Source organism: Pseudorca crassidens, chromosome 4 (assembly GCF_039906515.1).
Source record: "Pseudorca crassidens isolate mPseCra1 chromosome 4, mPseCra1.hap1, whole genome shotgun sequence".
NCBI lineage: Eukaryota > Metazoa > Chordata > Mammalia > Artiodactyla > Delphinidae > Pseudorca > Pseudorca crassidens.
The window spans coordinates 51,185,705-51,206,581 of record NC_090299.1 but is presented as its reverse complement, the minus strand read 5'-3'; the positions used below and the strand labels follow the sequence as shown (position 1 = coordinate 51,206,581).

The window sequence follows — 20,877 nt, the reverse complement described above, 5'->3', positions numbered from 1 at the left end:
GTGTCACGCTTCTTTCCTGGATTTCTACATTTCCTCTCCATCTTCTCTTGCTCAGAGTCATGCCTGCAACCACACCTCTATGAAAATATTTTTGACATTTTTTCCCAGTGGGTCCCATCTGCAGAGTTACAGTCCCATATTTCCCAAAGCACAAATTTTCCCACCTGCATATTCTATGGACTTCTCAAGTATGACATCACAACTCTTCCTGCTTCCTCTTTTTGTCACTTAGCTATCCAACAGAGTCATCATCAACCGCCGTCCACGTTCCTTCTCCATCCATATCTAGTCTGCTGCTACTCTTTCTTCAGAGCTTCTTGTATCTCCATTTCTACCACCTCTGGCTTGGCTTGGGCCCTCTTGACCTTCTTGGCAAGGCTTCCATCCTGGTTTTCCTGCCTCCCAGAATCTCCTTACTCCCTTCCCGTCTTCATCCTGCTGCTGTGGGATGAAGCTTCTGGAGTACTGCTTTCCATCATGGTTGTACCCTGCTCAAAAATCTCAAGTGGCTCCCAACTGTCTCTTGTTAGCTGTTGAATAATAAAACACCCCAAAGCTTAGAACTTCAAGCAACAGCTATGTATTATTTATCCTGAGTCTTTGGATCCGATGGGTGGTTCTGCTAATCCGAGCTGGGTTCGGCAAGGCTCACTCCTGCTTCTGTACAGGTGTGTTTTGAAGCCTAACCAGATCACTCATACTAGTGCATGGAATGGTAAGAAGAGAAGCCTGGACGGGTCTAGGATTTCAACAGAGAGGTTCCCCAAGCACATGCGGGAAGAATTCCTGGAGAGAGCTCCTGACTTGTGGGGTTCCCACACTGGCCAGAAGACAAGGCAGGGACTTTCTAGCCAGCAGCATGGGGCTGTTTGCAAGGCTGGCCTGCTGAGCCCCCAGGCAGGCCCAAGCCTGCTAACCTGACATGGAGTCTGAGCCTGGCTTGATTTTCAGAAGGGTAGCGTAAGTAATGGCCTGATTCAAAATGATAGCTTTCAGAGTTCCATCATTAGCTCTCATTGTTCCAACCCTGTCCTTCGCCAGCACGGGTGGCAACAAGGAAGCATTTATGTAACTGCTGTCAGTGTCTGGGATGCCCTCATCACGGCTGCATCTCTGATTAATTCCAACTGAAAGCAGCTCACACTCAGGAAGACAAAGCCCATCAGAGACCAGTTCACAAAAGAAGATGAATGTGCCCTTCGGGCCAATGTTGGGGGGGAGGGAACACATTTTTAGAAGACCAGCAATCCTTTCTACAAAGAGCTACTGTTTTTTCCTTTTAGAGAAAATATTTTTTCTTTCTGCACTATTTGTGTCCTAATGCATTTGTATCAGTTGATTGCCTCATCATTATTGATATGTATATTGTTATTAATAAGTATTAATGATACTAATTCTGTTTGCTAAAGCAGCACGGAATAATTACTATTTGGGGGGTAATAATATTTTCCAATTCTGAGCCAATTCAGAAATCTTTCTTTTATGGAAATGGCAAGGGCTTCCCTGGTGGCGCAGTGGTTGAGAGTCCGCCTGCCGACGCAGGGGACACGGGTTCGTGCCCCAGTCCGGGAAGATCCCACGTGCTGCGGAGCGGCTGGGCCCGTGAGCCATGGCCGCTGAGCCTGCGCATCCGGAGCCTGTGCTCCGCGACGGGAGAGGCCACAACAGTAAGAGGCCCACGTACCGCAAAAAAAAAAAAAAAAGAAAAGAAATGGCAATGCTATGTGTCTGTTCTCAAAGGAGAAATAAAACTCCCACAGCTTAAGCATCAACATTCCAGAATCACAGAGTTAAAGGAAGATTCTGCTCCCACAGCAAATAACCAGAGGTCCTCCTTATTAGCTCAAGAGTTGTGGTATTTTCAGTAACTTTTCTTTATCTTCTAATCACTACTTGAGTGTACTTTTTAGATATCTTTTGGATAAACAAAAGCGAGAAGAGGATTGGCAAATCCTGCTGTTGAACCATAAGCCAGTCTCAGAGCCTGGTCTCTATATGTTTATGGTCCTGAGACTCTGAAAATCTAGGCTTTCTTGGAAAAAAAAAAAAATCCACAATAGGACCAGACAAGAGAATTACAGCCATGTCCATCCCCTTATTGCGACTGTGCCTTGACCTACAATGATGACAGCAGTGTGGCCCCCGTTCCCCTCACCACCCAAAAGTTGAAAAGTTCTACCTGGTAATCTCAGAGGTTTGCCATTTTAAAAAAGATTCATATATTTGGATGTGAGCGGAATGTCATCTAAAAAAACGGCACAAGGCAAAGGACCGGCGAACCAAAAGGCCCCAGTGTAATTTAGACCACCCTCCCTTAGATGTAAATTAAGGTAGAGAAGAGTAACCTGACCTACAGTAAAAACAGCGCAAATGGTTTAGGGGTTAGGTTGTTATGGATAAGGTTAATTAATTTTTCAGGGGCACCAGAATATACTATTAAGTGTCCTGGAAGAAGTAATTTCATAAGAGTAATTTCCAGAAGGAGTTTATTCATCTCACGTTGGTGAAAAATTTAGCCGCAGAAAGGACCATAATTTACTCCTTTTGAATAAAGCTTCTTGCACTATGCTGGAAACTGGCTCATTTTGACTCCGTGTTTCCCCGTGTCTCCTGTATAACCACTATAACATTTTTTCATTTGTTAGTATGAAAATTATGTGATTGCTTCCCTGAGCTACCACAGATATAGCTAAATGATTGTGTGAGTTAGAAATCTTTTTTTCTCAAAGTGCCATTTTAAGAACTTTTAGTAACCTGAACCTGGAACAAATAAATCCAAGGACTGCTTTCATTTATTTATGGATGGTATTGAAATATATGTACAAACATATTCATTTATTCATGCATTCATGTATATGTCTATAGATTCAAACATTTAATAAGCTATTTACTGAGCCCCCCCTTTACTGGCAAAGGTAAAAAATTAATCAGGTAAGATTTTATACTTCAGGTGCGTTTTATAAGCTAATTATACATAAGTAACAATTTAAGGGTTAAAAAAGTAAGAAGTATGAAGTTCCCTTGGAGGTTCAGACACAACCTTGTGGGGATTAGGACAGTGGAAGGATTTAATCAAACAGCCTTCACGGCGGAGGTGGAGGTGGGGCTCACTCTTGAAGCTGGTCATCTTGACGCATCAAGGAATGATGGTCACGGAGGCATCAACCATGTAAGCAAAGACGCAGAGGGCAGGGCTGGGTGCCATGAAGGGTTCGGTGTGGCTGGAGTATAAGGACACGAGGAGAAGAGTTGGCATGGCAGGTAAATGGATGTTGGGTCACTGAAGGTGTTGAATGTCAGGAGAAGCTAGGGCTTTGTTCTCGGGGTGGTGGCGGCCTTTGGAGGTTTGAGAGCTGGGGAAAGGCATAGTCATATTTGTGTTTCAGCTCTAGTGTGTCTCACACTGTCACGTGCAGCCACATCGCCTGCGATCTTACTAAAATGCAGATTCTGAACCAGTAGGTCTGGGATAGGATACTGCATGTCTAACAAACTGCCAGGTGATGCCACTGCTGCTGGTCCACGGACCCCACTTTTAGTAGCAAAGCCTTAGGGAAGGTTCCTCTCCTGATAGTTGGATTACAGCAGGAGGAGCTGGGGAGCACAGGAACCTATTAGGAACTAACATACGTTATCCTGGCTGAACAGATCTGAAGAGTTACTTTTTTAAAAATCAAGGCTTGCTTTAGTCACTCATTTATATATTCATGAATTTCATTTAAGCACAAGTAATGTCTCATTTTCAGGTACAATACTTACTGAAGTCAGTGAGCTCTTAGGAAAGTAATACATAGTGGTCCATGACTAAATAATACAGGCTTTAGAGTATATACAAGATTTGGTCGAATGTCTGTCCCTGGGAAATTTCTATGGTCATTAAAAGGACTTAAGAGAAGGAAAATGGCTTCTTTTGAATGTGAGAAGCAAATCTGTATCAGAACTAGAGGCTTGGGGTGTGGGGACAGCAGTCAAGGTCTGCCTTGACTTCTGAGAACCACAGGGTCTAGTGTTGAACACACATGTCTGGGTGCCAAGAGTTCACTCCCCAAGTGCTTCCCAGGCATGCAGAGCCTCTTTTGCTTGTTAGGTCCGGAAGGGCCATCAGAGAGTCCTGCCCCTCATTTTGTATCTGAAAAAAAGAAGGCCATGCTACCAGAAAACTACTAGAGCTAATCAGTGAATTTGGTAGAGTACCAGGATACAAAATTAGTGCACAGAAATCTCTTGCATTCCTATACACTAACGATGAAAAATCTGAAAGAGAAATTAAGGCAACACTCCCATTTGCCACTGCAACAAAAAGAATAAAATACCTAGGAATAAACCTACCTACGGAGACAAAAGACCTGTATGCAGAAAATTATAAGACACTGATGAAAGAAATTAAAGATGACACAAACAGATGGAGAGATATACTATGTTCTTGGATTGGAAGACTCAACATTGTGAAAATGACTCTACTACCCAAAGCAATCTACGTATTCAATGCAATCTCTATCAAACTACCAATGGCATTTTTCACAGAACTAGAACAAAAAATTTCAAAATTTGTATGGAAACACAAAAGACCCCAAATAGCCAAAGCAATCTTGAGAAAGAAAAATGGAGCAGGAGGAATCAGGCTCCCAGACTTCGGACTATACTGCAAAGCTACAGTAATCAAGACAGTATGGTACTGGCACAAAAACAGAAATACAGATCAATGGAACAGGATAGAAAGCCCAGAGATAAACCCGCACACATATGGTTACCTTATCTTTGACAAAGGAGGCAAGAGAATACAATGGAGAAATGACAGCCTCTTCAATAAGTGATGCTGGGAAAACTGGACAGCTACATGTAAAAGAATGAAATTAGAACACTCGCTAACACCATACACAAAAATAAACTCAAAATGGATTAAAGACCTAAATGTAAGGCCAGACACTATAAAACTCTTAGAGGAAAACATAGGCAGAACACTCTATGACATAAATCACAGCAAGGTCCTTTTTGACCCACCACCTAGAGAAATGGAAATAACAAAAATAAACAAATGGGACCTAATGAAACTTAAAATCTTTTGCACAGCAAAGGACACCATAAACAAGATGAAAAGACAACCCTCAGAATGGGAGAAAATATTTGCAAACGAAGCAACTGACAAAGGATTAATCTTCAAGATATACAAGCAGCTCATTCAGCTCAATATCAAAAAAACTAACAACCCAATCCAAAAATGGTCAGAAGACCTAAATAGACATTGCTCCAAAGAAGATATACAGATTGCCAATAAACACATGAAAAGATGCTCAACATCACTAATCACTAGAGAATGCAAATCAAAACTACAATGAGTATCACCTCACACCAGTCAGAATGGCCATCATCAAAAAATCTACAAACAATAAATGCTGGAGAGGGTGTGGAGAAAAGGGAACCCTCTTGCACTGTTGGTGGGAATGTAAATTGATACAGCCACTATGGAGAACAGTATGGAGGTTCCTTAAAAAACTACAAATAGAACTACCATATGACCCAGCAATCTCACTACTGGGCATATACACTGAGAAAACTATAATTCAAAAAGAGTCATGCACCACAATGTTCATTGCAGCTCTATTTACAATAGCCAGGAGATGGAAGCAACCTAAGTGTCCATCCACAGATGAATGGATAAAGAAGATGTGTCACATACATACAATGGAATATTACTCAGCCATAAAAAGAAACAAGACTGAGTTATTTGTAGTGAGGTGGATGGACCTAGAGTCTGTCATACAGAGTGAAGTAAGTCAGAAAGAGAAAAACAAATACTGTATGCTAACACATATATATGGAATCTAAAAAAAAATCAAAGGGTTCTGATGAACCTAAGGGCAGGACAGGAATAAAGACACAGATGTAGAGAATGGACTTGAGGACACGGGGAGGGGGAAGGGTAAGCTGGGACAAAGTGAGAGAATGGCATTGACATATATACACTACCAAATGTAAAATAGATAGCTAGTGGGAAGCAGCTGCATAGCACAGGGAGATCAGCTCAGTGCTTTGCAACCACCTAGAGTGGTGGGATAGGGAGGGTGGGAGGGAGACGCAAGAGGGAGGGAATATGGGGATGTATGTATACGTATAGCTGATTCACTTTGTTATACAGCAGAAACTAACACAACAATGTAAAGCAAGTATACTGCAATAAAGATGTTAAAAAAAAAAAAAAAAGAAGGCCAAACAGGTCATCCTGACCACAAAGCAAGCAAATAGGAAAATGGGGTCTGGATGCTGGCTCTCAGGGCCCCATGCTCTCTCCCATCCCCCTCCAGTTGCAGCTAGAGAATTTCTGTTGTACAGGTTTAGAAAGAACAGTTTAGAGAGGCGGGGTAGGGAGCTTGAAGTTGCTTTTGCATACAGCACTTTATTGAAAGTGAGAAAGCACAAGTGGTCTGCATCAAAGAATGAGGTGCTGATGGAGATGGGGGTGGAGGTACTCAATCCCTCCCTAACTCTCCTTCTGTTTCCCACACAGAGAGCAGCGAGAACCTCTTTTCATTACTAAAGAGCCCCAGATCTTCCCTGAGCTACAGAACCTACAAACCCTTTGTCCTCAGGTTAAATATTTCATGGGCACAAGGAACCACCATCAGAGAGCGAAGCAGCCGATAACCAGGCGCCTGGAAAGGAGGGGTTACAGACATGGCCCACGTGATCCCTTTCCCTCCATTAATGACACAGGAATCACCAGAGTGGCTGTTTTCTTTTTTGTGGGTCCTGTGTTCCCTTCAGCAGGATTTTCTATGTCGGAGGCCTGGCAGCAGTGGGCCTGAGGTTGGGAGGAGAGGGGAAGTAAGGGCTGACTTCCAGCCAGAGGTTTGACGCTGTCCCTGGTCTGTTTCAGGGGAGGCTCAGAAGCAAGAACGAGATGAAAGTCGTGCCGCTGCCGAGGCGTTGACAGTGCGGGAGGATGCTGGGATTCCCGCCGTTAGCTCCCCAGCAAATCAGAGTCACAGGAACCAACGCAAGCACTTTCATCCCTCATTACCCCAGCTACCTTCTGAGGAAGAAGAAGTAAACAGGCTTGGAAGGGAAATCGTGAAACTGGCAGAGGAGCAGGCAGCTGCCAAACCAGAAGGGGTCACAAGAGAGGGTCCCGTGGAGAGTCGGAGGGACGAGATGGGGCCATCCCCGCCGGACCTGGCCGCCAAGGGGTCGTGCCCCAAACCTTGCCCGGACTCTGCTGAGTCCAGCCAGCGTGCAGCAGAAGCTCCCACCCTGGAAGATGGCAAGGAGAGACCCCCGAGAGTGGAGATAGAAGGAACACCATGAAAACTTGAAGGGGAACGAGGTCAGGCATGATGACACATTGAAGGCACCCGGGTCGGTAAAGAATTAAGCATCAGAACAGCTCACCGAAGTCACTTTCTCCTAAAACACCTCCAAGTCTGCAAGTGAAAAAGGACACACAGCTCCTGCTGTAAACTGTGAATATCCTGATGATGCCAGCACAGTTCGATTTATTAAATGCGGGTCCTCAAGCTTCTCAGTGTCATCTCTTTCAGCGGAAGCTGCACGCTGTGAACATGGCCAGGCGCGGAATCGTGTCAGCCATATGGCTGGTTTTCGACATCCATCTTTCTGTCAGCACTTGTTTTATTAGAGATAAGATGTTTTTCTATTTGCGGTTAAAGTTGTCGATCAGAATTATGGGAAGGGCTTGAAATGGATGGGGTTTTTAATCAGATTCCGGTCTTTGTAATGATTAGGAGGCTGTAGAGTAAGGTGTAATTAAGCACAATGGGTCCAGAGGGCCCCCAGCTCCTCTCCATCACGTCAGGGCCCGGAAGGACCTCCCAGCGTGGGTGTTCTTGGCATCCTGCCCGCAGCGCTGTCTGTAGTGGCACCGACTGGCAGGCGGAAAGGGGCTTAAGTGGGCTCAGAAGGTTAGGCTTCCGGTCTGAAATCCACAGCCCCTGTTGAGACCTGTCTGCTGACTACTAGAGCTGAATTTTCCAGCCTGTAATTCTAGAGGATTAATCGACCTGGAGTGACTGGGGAGGGCAGGACAGGGGGGAGTGGGGTGGGCTGTGGATACACAGGGAAGATGGGGGGGACTCCAGTGGTGTTTTGATGTTTTGTTTCTGAGATGAGATGAGAGCCAGAACCTGGGAATGCTGGTTCTCTCCCTTCATCCCAGGCTACATATAGGGTTTTATGGTTTTATGGTCCTGTAGGGTTGGGGCAAGATATAGCTGCTTAGGGGCCAACCCACAATCCCCCCACCACCTGAAACCTCTAGCATCACTCCTCCAACAGAATGCTGCGGCTGCTTCCCCCTGTGCTGCCGGCTACTGGGGTTTTAAAGACAGAGCTCGTGGCCCTAGAGTGGAAAGAAAGGGAAAAACAAAGTAACTCATTACAGCCTTTGTGATGATGGGGAGGGGAGGGGATGAGGGAACCAAGTTCAAGCTCCAAGAGTGGGAAAGCAGAGAGTGGTCACCCCCACCTGCTTCTTTCCTTAGGGATAAAATTAACTTTTCTAGGCGGCATCTGGCGCTGCAGCACTTGAAGCCTCATCAAATGACAGACCTTTCTTTGTGCTGAACGCAGTTCATTTCTCCAGGAAGACCTAAAACTAGATCGCAAAGCTCAGAACATCCCTGAGAACCAGAATGACTCCTTTGAGAGACTATCCTGCAGGGAAAAGAGAAGTTCCCAAGGTGGGAGAGGTAGAAAATTCCTCAATTCATCCTAGAAATCAGAGGTTTAGACCAGGCTTGGGATCCCAGGTGTGAATCCTGCATGCACGTGGGTGACCAGCTGCCCGCCCCCCCCCCCCGCCCCCAAAACTTCCCTGCCACGTTTATCTCCTGACATCACTCTGCCAGCTGGGTGGGATCCATCAGACTTTGCATGTCTTGCTCTGAAGGAGGGCAAGGTGCAGACCAGAGGGTCCCATCCTCTGCCAAATGCACCCTGGGTGGACCTCCAGCTGCTTTCTTCCCACTCACCTGAGTCCACCCTCATCACCTAGAGGGATGCAGGCACGCCTGAGTCAGAGCACTGTGGCTCCCGGTGAACAGGACATGACATCTACCCCTGCCCGTCAGGCCCCAATGCCCCATTCATCCCTCTATGCTCCAGCCTCTCCCCCTTCCCAGACTCATCCCCTTACCTTTCCCTCCACGGAGGTCGCTTCTGCAGCTGCAAATTTTGCCCAGGCCAGCAGCCACAGAAATCACTTTCCTGCTGCACCAGGCCTAAACTCTCTGCAAATGTTTAACACTACTGCATAGGACGCCAAAGCCACCAAAGGAAAACACAGCCAGATTTAATACAATGATAATAACAAGAAAAATCTCTCTCCACGGAAGCCTTGGTTTTGACACACGATTGGCCAGGTGCATGTTTTTAGGGCCCATTCATCACCTTCTGGAAAGCAGGGCTTATAATAAACTCCTACACATTCCATCATGGGCAAGAAAACTGCCATGAGTCCCAGAGTATGGGGTTCAGGGCAGGGGGTCATAGGGAGCGATAACATAAGCTCTGTGTATCCAATCAGCCTGTGGGGGGGGGTGGGTCTTGTGTTATTAGATGGAATTGGAGCCAATGAGATGATCCTGTCATATTTGTAATCTTGACATTGCCCTGTACATACATGTGACACTGTCCCACCTCTGCTATCCCAACTCAACATGGTTCTTCTGTTCCACAGACATTAAAAAGAGTTTCAGCAATTACTTATGGTTGTCTTTTGTCTTTTTAAGAGTCATTGTGAAAATGTATTTCATTCTGTGCCCTACTCCACCAGATAACCCTGCATCAGTTGGGGTACTCTCAGCTACAGTTCACACTTTAAGAAACTTAAACAATAAGGAAATGAATTATATTTCATAACAAGAACTTAAGAAGTAGGGAATGCCAGGCAGGGCTGGTTCATTCAAGAAAGTTATCAAGGATCTGAGTTTCTGTCTTCCTGCTTTGCCTGCCTCGGTGTCATCTACTCCCTCATGATAACAAGATGGCTGCAACAGCTCCAGCCATCACCTGTTCTCACATCTGTGTCCAAAGGCAGAAGGAAGTTTCTGTGTGTGTGTGTGTGTGTGTGTGTGTGTGTGTGTATGTGTGTGTGTGTGTGTGTGTGTGTGTTTTAAGAGCAGGTAACCCAGTTCTTGTCACATTTCATTGGTCAAAATTGTCACATGTCTATATAACCATGTCACATGTCTATGTCTAAAACAGTCCTTAGCAAGGAAGATGAAATTACTCTGATGGGCTTAGATTCATCAAGATTATCCTCTGAATTGGGGAGGAGACTTGTCCCTGGACATGCAGACTCTAAAAGGGTGAACACTAAAACAAAATCAGATCTTGGGAAGTGTAGCAGAGTGGGGGATAGATTTGAGTAGATTTGAGTAGGCCACCAATAGCATTGTCTCTGAACCCCACATGTCTGTTCTTGTTTTATTTTTTCTTTTAAAAACCAGAATATTGCATTACTGATGAGTGTGGAGTTGAGGGAGGGGTGGTTGTTATTTGTTTGTTTGTTAAGAAAAATGCCATCTCATCTCTCCCATTCCCTGACTTCTTTATTACCTGTCCTATTTTGCAGCTGAAACGTTCCCACCTTTGTTTACCTCTTCAAGTGTATCTGTCCTTCCATTATTTTTCCAGCTCAGTTGCCAGCAGAATGCTGAACAGTCTGGATAAATGAAACCGAGCTGACAGGTCTCTTAATGAAAGCTTGTTTGCACACTCTGCATTTCTTGTGATCGCTCTGTACCTGGGAGCCTTTAGGTGTGGATTTTTACATATGAGTGTTTGTCATTCTTTTAATTAAGGCCTGTGGAAATGGATTGGTTTTTGTAAGCCAGACATTTCTCATCCCTAACTCCTCTTTCCATGCCTCCTCTGTACCTTCCTCTCCCCCTCCCCCTTTCTCCTTCTCCTGGAACAGCCTCTGTCGTTAGGAGGCCCCTGATGGCATTCAGCTCAATCCCTGCTGGAACCTGCTCCCAGTTGGCAGTCTTAAGGAAGCAAAATTCATTTTCCCATCATTTTTCCTCTCTCTGTGCCCTCACTCCCAGACACACACCACCATCATGACTTGAAGCTCTAAAAAAAGAGTTCTAGTATCAGTCATTCATGTGTTGGAGTGAATTTGGGGATGTGTTATTCCTTCTGGGAGCATTTGCACCCCAGCTCACCATCTGAATTGTTCCAAATGCATGTCCAATCTTCTCTCTAAAGAATTTCGAAGACCAGCTACTTGCTCATTGGGGTCACCTTTTCTGTCTCTTTCAAATCACAGCATGCCTTTGCCGCTCTTGGTTTCCTCTAAAACCTGTGGCTCTCTCCTGGCTGGTTTATTTCCTGTAGCCCTGTGACTTGATACCTTATTTCTCTTTGAAGAAGGTCTCTATTTGAGTCCCTTCCATCTCTGCCCTCTGCTTTCATTTTGGAAGCCTCCATCTGGAGCAATCTTCCTCCTTAATAATACTGAGGGTACCTTCATAAGGCTCAGTTAGGATGTCAAAAAGCCAAAGGATTCCCCTCAACCCACTACATTAATATATTCCTTGTTTTCCAGATGTCTTTCTGAACAGAGAAAAATTTGTACATTCTACAGATGCAATAGAGAGCGAGGCAGTGAATCTAATTAGAAATAAGCAGAAAAATAAGAAGGACCCATCTCTCGATATTACAGTTGTTCACAGAAACAAAACAAAGCAAAACAAGCTGATACAGCCTGAAGGTAATTTAAAACGATAGATACAGATGTGTCGCCTTACATTTCATAACACCTCTTTACCAAATGAGGATTGTTTTTTCGGATTCTTAGGGCAAGTTTGCATAATACTGACAAGTATGATTTTCTGGAATCTATATAAGCCCAGGAATATATTTGGGGATCTTGGCAAAGGCCAGTGATAGCCTATTAAATTTAAAACAACGGACTTAAAAAAAAAAAAAAACAGATCAGGTGCTGTTTTGTAATTTGATTTAAACAAAGTAACTTCTATTCAGTTGTAGACCTTGATTTAGTGGATCTATGATCATCATGTGTCATAACTGTATCTTTTTTGTTACCTGAAATTAAAATGTAATTAACCTGATGTAGGCGATTAATCATCGGTATTATTTACATTATCCTCCTCCCACCCTCGCCGAAGGCCGAGGCTAGGCTGAGCATAGCTTTTAGCATATTGCAGCAACTTATCACTTGCAATCCGTCCCTAAAATTTTTAGATCATATGCTAGTCGTGAAAAATATGGAGAATGTAAAGATTTTATGCATTCAGTCAAAAACGCCAGATCTAAAATCAGTTAGTTAATTTCCTGCCATCTTTCAAGTTGACCAAAGCACTCACTGATTTGCTCTATTTTCTTACGTTTTTAGTATTTCTGTATATACACGCACTGAAAAGCCCCACTTGGAAGAAAAATTCACTGCAATTCGGAGAAAAAGCTTATCCTAAACATCTAAAGATAGCGTTTCTAATTATTGTCGACATTGTGTTTAAACTGTGCAAACTGGAGCATTATTCTCACTTTACCAGCTGCGTCTAGGTAGAGTCATTACATCAAACGCTTCTAATTTTACAAAAAGAAATCAAAACAAGTGTGTGTTTAAGTCTCAGTGACAAACGCAAACCCTGTGAGTCAAATAGGCAAACTGATTAGCAAGCTGGCTGGGAAGTCAAAACAGCAAATATAAGAAGATTAACAAAATAGATCTGTAAGAGGAGAGGAGTAAAAATAGCCTCCAGGGGCCAAATGGGGTCCTGTGGGCGGGTCTGGTGGCACACATCCGGTTCTGTGCAGGAACCAGATGCCTGCCCTTATGGGCACCAGTCTTTCCTTCATCTTGGCCCCTCCCCCCAAGAGCTGGGATCACAGAATTCATCTCAGCAGGCCTCATAATGGATGCGGAAATCCTTCTTCCAAACCGAAGAGGTAGCAGCCTTGCCTTTACTTGAATCCTTCTAGTGACACGACACTCACTACCTTTCAAGGTCATCCAATCCATGACTAGGTAGCTATTTTTGACCTTAGCCATTCATTAGCTCCTTAGGCCTTCACGCTATGCTGTACACCTCTCATGAGTAACTCTTGATTTAATCTTCACAACAGTCCAATGCGATAGTCTTATTTTACAGATGAGAGAGCTCAGGCCCAGAGAGGTGAAGTGACTTGCCCAGGTCACACAGCTTATAAGTGCGGCTGAGCTGAGGTTCCAAACAGGCCTTTCTACCTCAGCCTAAACTTTCAGCCCCTGTGCTGTATACATTCCTGGCCCTTACAGTGAACTGTAACTTGCCCCTCTATTATCTCCTCTCTTTGTTTCTTGGCTCTGGAGCCCCATAGAATAGTGTATCAATCCCATTCCCATGAATGGACACGACAGAAATGAAGCAGATCTGCGAGGGTATTTCTTCAGTCTGGGGGGTGTCAAGGGTAGTGAAGAGAGAAACTAAAAACAGAAGGTGCTGTGGTCTGAATGTTTGTGTTCCCCCCAAAATTCATATGTTGAAATCCTAACCCCCAAATATGATGGTATTAGAAGGTGAGACCTTTGGTAGGGGGTCCCAAAGTCATGAAGGGGGAGCCCTCGTGAATGAGGTTGCTGCCTTAAAAAAGGCTTGAAAGAGATCCCTCATCCCTTCTACCACGTGATAACACTGCAAAGAGGTACGGGCTATGAGTCCCAAAGAGGGCTCTCACTGACAATGCTGGCGCCCTGATCTTGGACTCCCAGTCTCCAGAACTGTGAGATAGATTTCTATTGTTTATAAGCTACCCAGTCTCCAGTATTTTGTGACAGCAGCCTGAACAGACCAAGACGGAAGACAAGCGATGAGACGCACCAGCCCCCTTCTGAAAACTAAGTGCAAACTTCCCTTGATGATCCTGAATTAACCTATAATCTGGGCGGCAGAGTCAAAGATGGGGTGTTGGTTTTTATTCCTGTCCATCGTGTGTTCCTATGTAATTGCTGCCTTGTTTTCACAACTTTTAATTGCGGGGGTAGGCAGATGCCTCTATGTGAAATCAGGCTATTTAAAGACTCAGTTTGCTAATTCCCTTTTCAGTGCTGACCCATACATTTCAAGTTAATATTTCAAACCATTACTGAACCAAACTTGGTACCGCTCGTCTGACATGCGGTAAAGCCAATCTACGGACACTGCCTCGTGGTGAGGGAAAGTACAGTGTTTATTGCAAGGCACCCAACGTGGGACCAAGCAAGGAGAACGGGCAGCTCGTGCTCAGAAGACCCAAAGGCCCTGATAGCTTTCAGGGAAGGGTTAAAGGCAAGGTGAGGGAGAGGGTCACAGGGTGCACAATCAGCTCATGGACATCCTTCTGGTTGGTTGGTGGTGAGGACAGGGTGATGTTTCAGGAATCTCAGTCATCAACCTTCTGGTTCCAACCGGTCTGGGGTCTACGTGCTGGTGGTCAGCATGCTGTTAACTTCTTCCACCTGGTGAGGGTTTCAGTATCTGCAAAACAGCTCAAGGATATGGCTCAGGATATTCTCTATAGCACTTGAGGAGGAACTAAAGGTCCTTGACTTTGTTTTATAACTAGACTGTTATTGTCTTGCTTGACTGTTTTCCTTTGTTTCTGCATTTTCTCACTTCTCTGATTAAATTTGCTCTCTGGAACCTGGGGAAGGCCTAGGAGGCTAGAGCTTTTATACAAACTGGTGTGTGTGGGGGGTGGGGGGAGGACACAAGGGGTCTGTCCCTGGGAAGGCCTCGCAGAGTCCTGCTCCGTTTCAAAACCAGTGAGAACCGGTTGGTGGAGCAAATTCACCAGGCAATAGCCTTTCTTCCCACTTGTCGCTTGGGCTCAAGGAAAGGGTTTTAAATAACAAGGTAGTCCTAGTAAGAGGTAAAAATAACCACTGGGGATGGCTTTCTGGCTAAGGTTCAGTTTGACTCACTGCCTTAAGAGTCTGGGAGAAACAGAAGCTGCCTCTGAGGAACCAGGGTGGGAAAGCCACAGCTAGGAAGCGGGTCTACCCCAGGATGGATACTTCAGTAAATGAAAGTGAATACACAAGACTGATCTAGTCTGTGTATAGATTATAATTTTCACAGAGAGAGGCAGAACCTCCATCAAGCCTTAATTAAGACCAACCTGCCTTTGGACCCCACTGCTTCCAACTGCTTTTGTATCAAGAAGTCAAGAAGGGCATTGTCCTGGCTGTGGAGAAAGCTGACAACTTTAGCTACCAACACCAACCTCCCTATAACTTGCCCAGGGACACTGCCTCACCGGCCCTGTCTCCGCCCTCTGGGAAATGGACCTCAGGCTTCCCACAGAGGCAGATGTGAGAGGCCACTGGGCCCAGTGAGCTGGTGAACCGCTCATGCCAGGCCAGTGGCTCCAGCATCAGAATCGCTGGGAAGCTTGTTGCAGATAGATTTTCTCCTCTCCCTTTGGACTCTACAGCTCTGGCATGTGGCCCAGGAAGCTGTATTTTTTTTCCCATTTCCCTAAGTGATCCTGGTTTCCTCCCTCTTGCGAGCCACACCCCAAAGGCATGATGATCAGTGACTGAGCCTTGCAGCCAACAGAGCTGGGCAGGGGAGAAGGAGAAGTCCTAAGAGGTTTGGGAAACATCTTTGCCATTCCCCAAAAAATAGCTGAGTGGGGAGAGAAGCCTCAAATAAACCACAACAGTAACCAAGGCCCCCATGCAGTACTGAATTGCTAAGTTTTTAATGTGCAACACGAAGACTGCCAAACAGCCCACAAAGGAGCAGCTCTCTGGGGTGTGGGGTTGGGGGAATAGCTGGAGACACCGGGCAGGGGCGCCAGGCTGCACTGCACATGCTGGGGAGGGGGAGGGGGAGAGGCAACCTCAGGAGGGGTCTCAGACTGCCTAGGAGGAACCTAAAGGGGGTGGGGGTAGGTAGGTTCTTAGGGCATTGAGGGATCTCAGGGCTCACAGGGTGAGGGCAGGGTTGCCAGGGTGGAAGGGGGGGAGTCTGGAAGACCCTCAGGGTAAATGAGGATATTTCAGTATCTCTGGGGGTCCTCCGAGCTCAGGGTGCCCTCTGGATGAAAGGGGGTGTCTCAGTATACATGGTTTGAGACCTCAGGGTGGAGGGGATTTTCGGGGAGATCCTAGCCATGGCAAAAGTGGTACCTCAGAGTAGGGAGTGTCTCTGGGAGCAAAAGGAGAAAAATCAAGATGAGAAGGTGGGGACTTGGGTCACACGGAGGGGATCCTGGGCACTTGGAGAGGTGTCAGGGTGTAGAGGTGTCCCAGGGTTCTTGGAGTGCTGTCAGGCATGGAGGGATCCTGGGATGTGTAGACGGGGTCCTGGGTCACATGGAGGGCATCTTGGGCACTTGGAGGAGAGTCAGGGTGTCGAGGAGATCCTGGGGCACTTGGAGGGGTGTCAGGGTGTAGAAAGGGTCTCAGCGTGCTTGGAAGAGGTGTCACAGAACAGACAGATCCAAGTAGAGGGGGCCCTGGGCCACATGGAGGGAATCTCAGGAGTTTGGAGAGGTGTCAGGCGTAGAGGGGTCTTGGGGTACTCGGAGGGGATCTCAGGCACTTGTAGGGGTGTCAGGGCGTGGAGGGGCTCCCAGGGCACATGGAATGGGTCTGGAGTGTGCAGGGAGCTCTCGGGGCGTCCGGGTGGGGGGCTCAGCTGGCCTTGCACTCGCTCTCTCGCCGCCGCTTCTTGCGCTCCGCGTGCTCCTGTGCCTGGCGCGCCCAGGGCCCCGGCCCGCACAGGCCCACCACGCAGCAGGCGAGCCGGCGGCCCGCGTTGCCGTTCTCCAGGCTGGCCTGGTTGCCACCGCGGCCCAGGTCATCCTCGCCCTCGTGGATCACTACGGCGCGGCCCGCGATCGAGTGCGGGCCGAAGAGCGAGGCGGCCAGGCCGGAGCGGTACTTCCAGATTTGGCCGTCGCGCACCACGAAGTTGCCGAAGTCGCCCGGGTGCTGCGGGTGCGGCACGCCCAGCGGGTTGTAGTGCGCGCCGGTGGAGTCGCAGCCCTGGCTCAGGTCCCCGAACTGGTGCACGTGGATGGCGCGGCTGGTGCCGTTGGGCTCGGCCGGGAACCCCTCCAGGTGGAAGAAGGCCTCGAGCAAGGCGCCGGGCCGCAGCTGCCGGAAGAGCACGACGCCGCTCACCCGTGGCTGCGCCGCGTCCAGCGTGGCCGACGGCAGCACGGGGCAGGTGGCGTGGAGCGCGGCGTCCTGGCTTCCGCCCGCCGCCCACCACTGCGTCAGCTGCCGCCAGATCTCCGTCACTTTGGCGTGCATGTCGCGGATCTGCTCCTGAATGCGGGAGCCGGGCTGCTCCATGTCCGGGTCGGCGGAGACTTCCGAGGTGCGGGATGTCAGGAGCAGGTAGGCACAGAGCAGCGCCAGCATGGCCGGAGTCGGGCACCTGCGGGCACCCCCAGGGGGTGGGGGCAGAGCGAGATTTAGTCACTGGAAACCTGGAATCCCAGGGACCCGGTGCCCTTGAATCCAAACGCTGCCTGCCAAGGGGCTTCCTTGCCTAGCGTGCTTTTTGTTCTTTCGGCCCCTGTCTCTTCAGGGCCTGCTGCGTTCCAGGAACTGTTAGGTGCTGTGGTTGTAAAGATGGGTGGGACATAATCTCAAGAAACTCAGGAGGGTCTTTCTGAGCCACAGATCTGATCACGGTCCTCCCAAGTCCCATCTCCATTGCGTGGAGAGTCCAGGACAATTGGCCCGGGGTGGGGGGTTGTCTCAGGATACAAGAGCGAGGCTCTCATGGCCCTTTCGATGTCCTCCCTCTCCTTATCTCTGCCTCTCATCTTCTGCTGCTCTCTTTCTGCATCCTCTCTTACACAGGCAGCATAAGGCTCGCTGCCGCGCTCCTTGCACTTGCGGTGCCTTCTCTCTGAAGTGCCCTATCCCTTCTTCTCTGCCTTGCTCAGTAGACTAAAGCTAGAAACTCAGTTTTATTCATCAGTGTCCGTAGCATCTGGGCCTGCACTTGGCAGTAGGACATGTTTAATATGTGAAGGTTGAATGAGGAGTTCACTGACAGACAGATGTGTCATCAGATCTTTCCAATGCCATCCTGTAACTGAAGATGGAGCCTTGTTCTGGGGAAGGACAGAGTAAGGAGTGCCCATCTCCCTGGGAGACTCCAGGAGGGCTTCCCAGAGGAGGTGACTTTTAAGGGTCTCACAAGACAAGGAGGAGTTTTTCAGCCAAGCCAGGTCAGAAGTCCATTTCAGGCAGGAGGCACAACATGATGTGTTCACAGGCTGTGAAGGGACACAGTTCGTTTTGGGGATGGGGTAATTCAGTGCGGCTGGAACATGGCCTGTGCCACCAGAGAGGAGTCGAGGCTGAAGAGGGAACGCTGAGCCAGGGATGGAAGGGCTGGCTTTTCTGTACTAAGGTGTGTGGTTATTAGCCAGGAGGCTAGTGCTGGTGGAAGTTTTTAAGCAGAAAAGTGAGTGTTGAGATAGTTTTTAGTTCCTTAAGTCTGGCAGGAGAAAGGATGTGGGCTGGATTTGGGGAATAGAGAGGACAGGGGAGAAGGACAAGAAGAAATGGAGACACAGCGGAGAAATAGAGGTAGTCAGAGGGTGATGAGTTAGGAGGCAGTCTCGCACTCAGTTTGAGCTGTGGACGACTGAGTGGTTTTTGGAGGGCCCACTTGGTCCAGAAGGGAGAACATAGTTATCAGAGACAGGGGACAAAGCAAGCCTCCGGGCCGGTGCCTCCTTCCTGGGTCTGGGTCTGGGAAGACTGCGGCCCCCGCGAAGGCTGCGGTGTGTTCTAATGCCTGGGCGCCCTCCGAGAAGGGGTCCCAGCTGTGCGCCTGAGGCAGCCAGGCCCTCCCTTTGTGCCTCCCCTAAGCAGGTGGCTTTTCCTCACCACCCATGCAGGCAACATCCAGAAACATCCGCCTTCCTCACTCCAGATTTCTTTTTTCTCTAACCCGGAGGACGCTGAGGTCCTCTTGGCCTGGCATTAGCAGATCCGAGAACAGTCAGTTTCTCCTCCCCGGTTGCCCTCCTCACCCCTCTCCCCGCCTCCCCACTCCTCTGCTTTACAGCAGCTGGGCTCTGTCAAGAAGCGTGTTTAGATAGCCAGTGGGAAGCAGCCACCTAGCACAGGGAGATCAGCTCGGTGCTTTGTGACCACCTGGAGGGGTGGGATAGGGAGAGTGGGAGGGAGACGCAAGAGGGAGGAGATATGGGAACATATGTATAGGTATAGCTGATTCACTTTGTTATAAAGCAGAAACTAACACACCATTGTAAAGCAATTATACTCCAATAAAGATGTTAAAAAATAAAAAGAAGAAGCGTGTTTCTCTCCCACGAAAATGATCGTATCCTTCTCCTGGGAGAGGCTGGATGCCCCGCCCCGGTTTCAAACTCAGTAAGCACACTCCGAGAAGAACGAAATGAACCTCGACTTCGCACTTACCTTTCCAGCTCTTCCAAGAGAGCTTTCCCTCCTGAGACCTGGGGAGCAGTACCCCGCCAGCCGCCAGCCGGTCGCAGGAACTCCAGCGGGCTCCTGGGCTGTTTGTGGCCGCGCAGGGCAGCCTCGGGGGGAGTGGTCACCGCGAGGAAAGAAAGTCATTGGGCCGGTTTAGGGAGGGAAGGCGGCTAGGCAGTCCTTGTTGTGGAATTGCCTCACCTCCTCCAGCGCTGTCACCTCCCCCCAGCCCCGCGTTCCCTAGCCAAGTATTCCTTTTCGTGACTTCACTGGTTTGTGCAGACGTAGCAAGTGACCTTCAGGGTGTAGCAGCGGAATAAAAAGTAGACCGAAAATAGCCTGTTTGGAGACGTGTACAATGGTCTCTTTCTTGAGAGGCCCTTTGCTCTCCCCTGATTTCCTCAGCTATTGATTTATTTTTGCTGGATGCATCTAAGATGGAAACGCCCACAAATATGCGTGATGTTTCCTCCAGAACTGTGCGGCCACACCTGTGAGAGGTGAGACGCAGGCGGGGACTCAGGCTGCAGAGTGTCAGCTGTGTCACTTCCTAAGGATGTGCTCCTGGACCAACTCCCTGTGCCTCTGTTTCATCATCTGTAAAATGGGGAGGCGAGGCTAACCCGATGCCCCAAACGTTATCACTCTCATCCTGTTCTCGCTTCCTTATTAAAGTTATGGAAGAGTCTTTTAAAAGAATGTGGTCTGAGGCACCCATGAATCTTTCTTCCTTTGCAGCCATGATCTTTTCTCAATCACAGCAGCTCTTTCCAAAAGGAGCTTTTTTCCCCAGAAAAGTCCACATGGGAAAAGGCAGCCTGCCTGTCTGCTTGTCTGCCTGCCAACCTTCCTTCAATAAATGCTTAGTGGGTGCTCGCTCCATTGTGTGCTGGTACCCAAACCTGGGAGAGTCCCTGCCCTTTGGGGTTCATACTCTGGGGAGGGAACAGCGGTGTCAATAGATCCATCCAGTACAGAGTGGGGACTGTAGCTGGGGAGGGATGGACAGGGTCCCTAAAGACCCAAACATTAGTCCTGGCCGCAGGACAGCGTGTTCAAAATCTAGACTTCCAGGCACCATCGCAGGCTGAGTGAATCGATTACCAGCAAGGGCTTTCTGGAATCATCTTTTTAAAAGCTCGTTATTCTGGGGTACAACCATGTTTGGGAACCTCTACTTGGCAGGAAGAAAAACTAAAGATCTTTGTCCCGGGGCAGACATTTCGCAAGATAAGGTGGAGACTTCTGAGAACTCAGAGCCTCCAGCCCTCTGTCCCCGACATCAGTCCTTCTGGTTCACTGGGAACTCGGGCACCATCAGCTCAATCCACGCCTCTCTGCGTCCTGTTGATGGGCATAGGTGCCTTTGACTAATGACTTTTCCAGGTTCCAGATGCTGCCCGCCACTCTGCCCCACCCTGAAACATCTGGTTTCT

The 20,877-nt window shown here is 48.0% G+C and overlaps 2 protein-coding genes across 2 annotated transcripts in view; one reads left to right on the top strand and one right to left on the bottom strand.

The window, feature by feature from the left end:
- The window catches only part of CCDC149 (coiled-coil domain containing 149), a 98,656-nt gene extending 88,940 nt beyond the window's left edge, over positions 1 to 9,716 (top strand). The window contains 2 exon segments of the mRNA XM_067735652.1: positions 6,875 to 7,263; positions 7,266 to 9,716. Of these exon segments, the coding sequence (XP_067591753.1) occupies positions 6,875 to 7,263; positions 7,266 to 7,310 (434 nt within the window). The 3' untranslated portion in view covers positions 7,311 to 9,716.
- A 5,976-nt stretch (positions 9,717 to 15,692) lies between these two features.
- Positions 15,693 to 19,586, bottom strand: SOD3 (superoxide dismutase 3). The gene is made up of 2 exons (XM_067735650.1): positions 19,427 to 19,586; positions 15,693 to 17,396 (listed from the first exon to the last, which is right to left on the bottom strand). The coding sequence occupies exon 2, from the start codon at positions 17,378 to 17,380 to the stop codon at positions 16,646 to 16,648; it is 735 nt and encodes a 244-aa protein (XP_067591751.1). The 5' UTR covers positions 17,381 to 17,396; positions 19,427 to 19,586; the 3' UTR covers positions 15,693 to 16,645.
- Between the last annotated feature and the right edge of the window lie 1,291 nt (positions 19,587 to 20,877).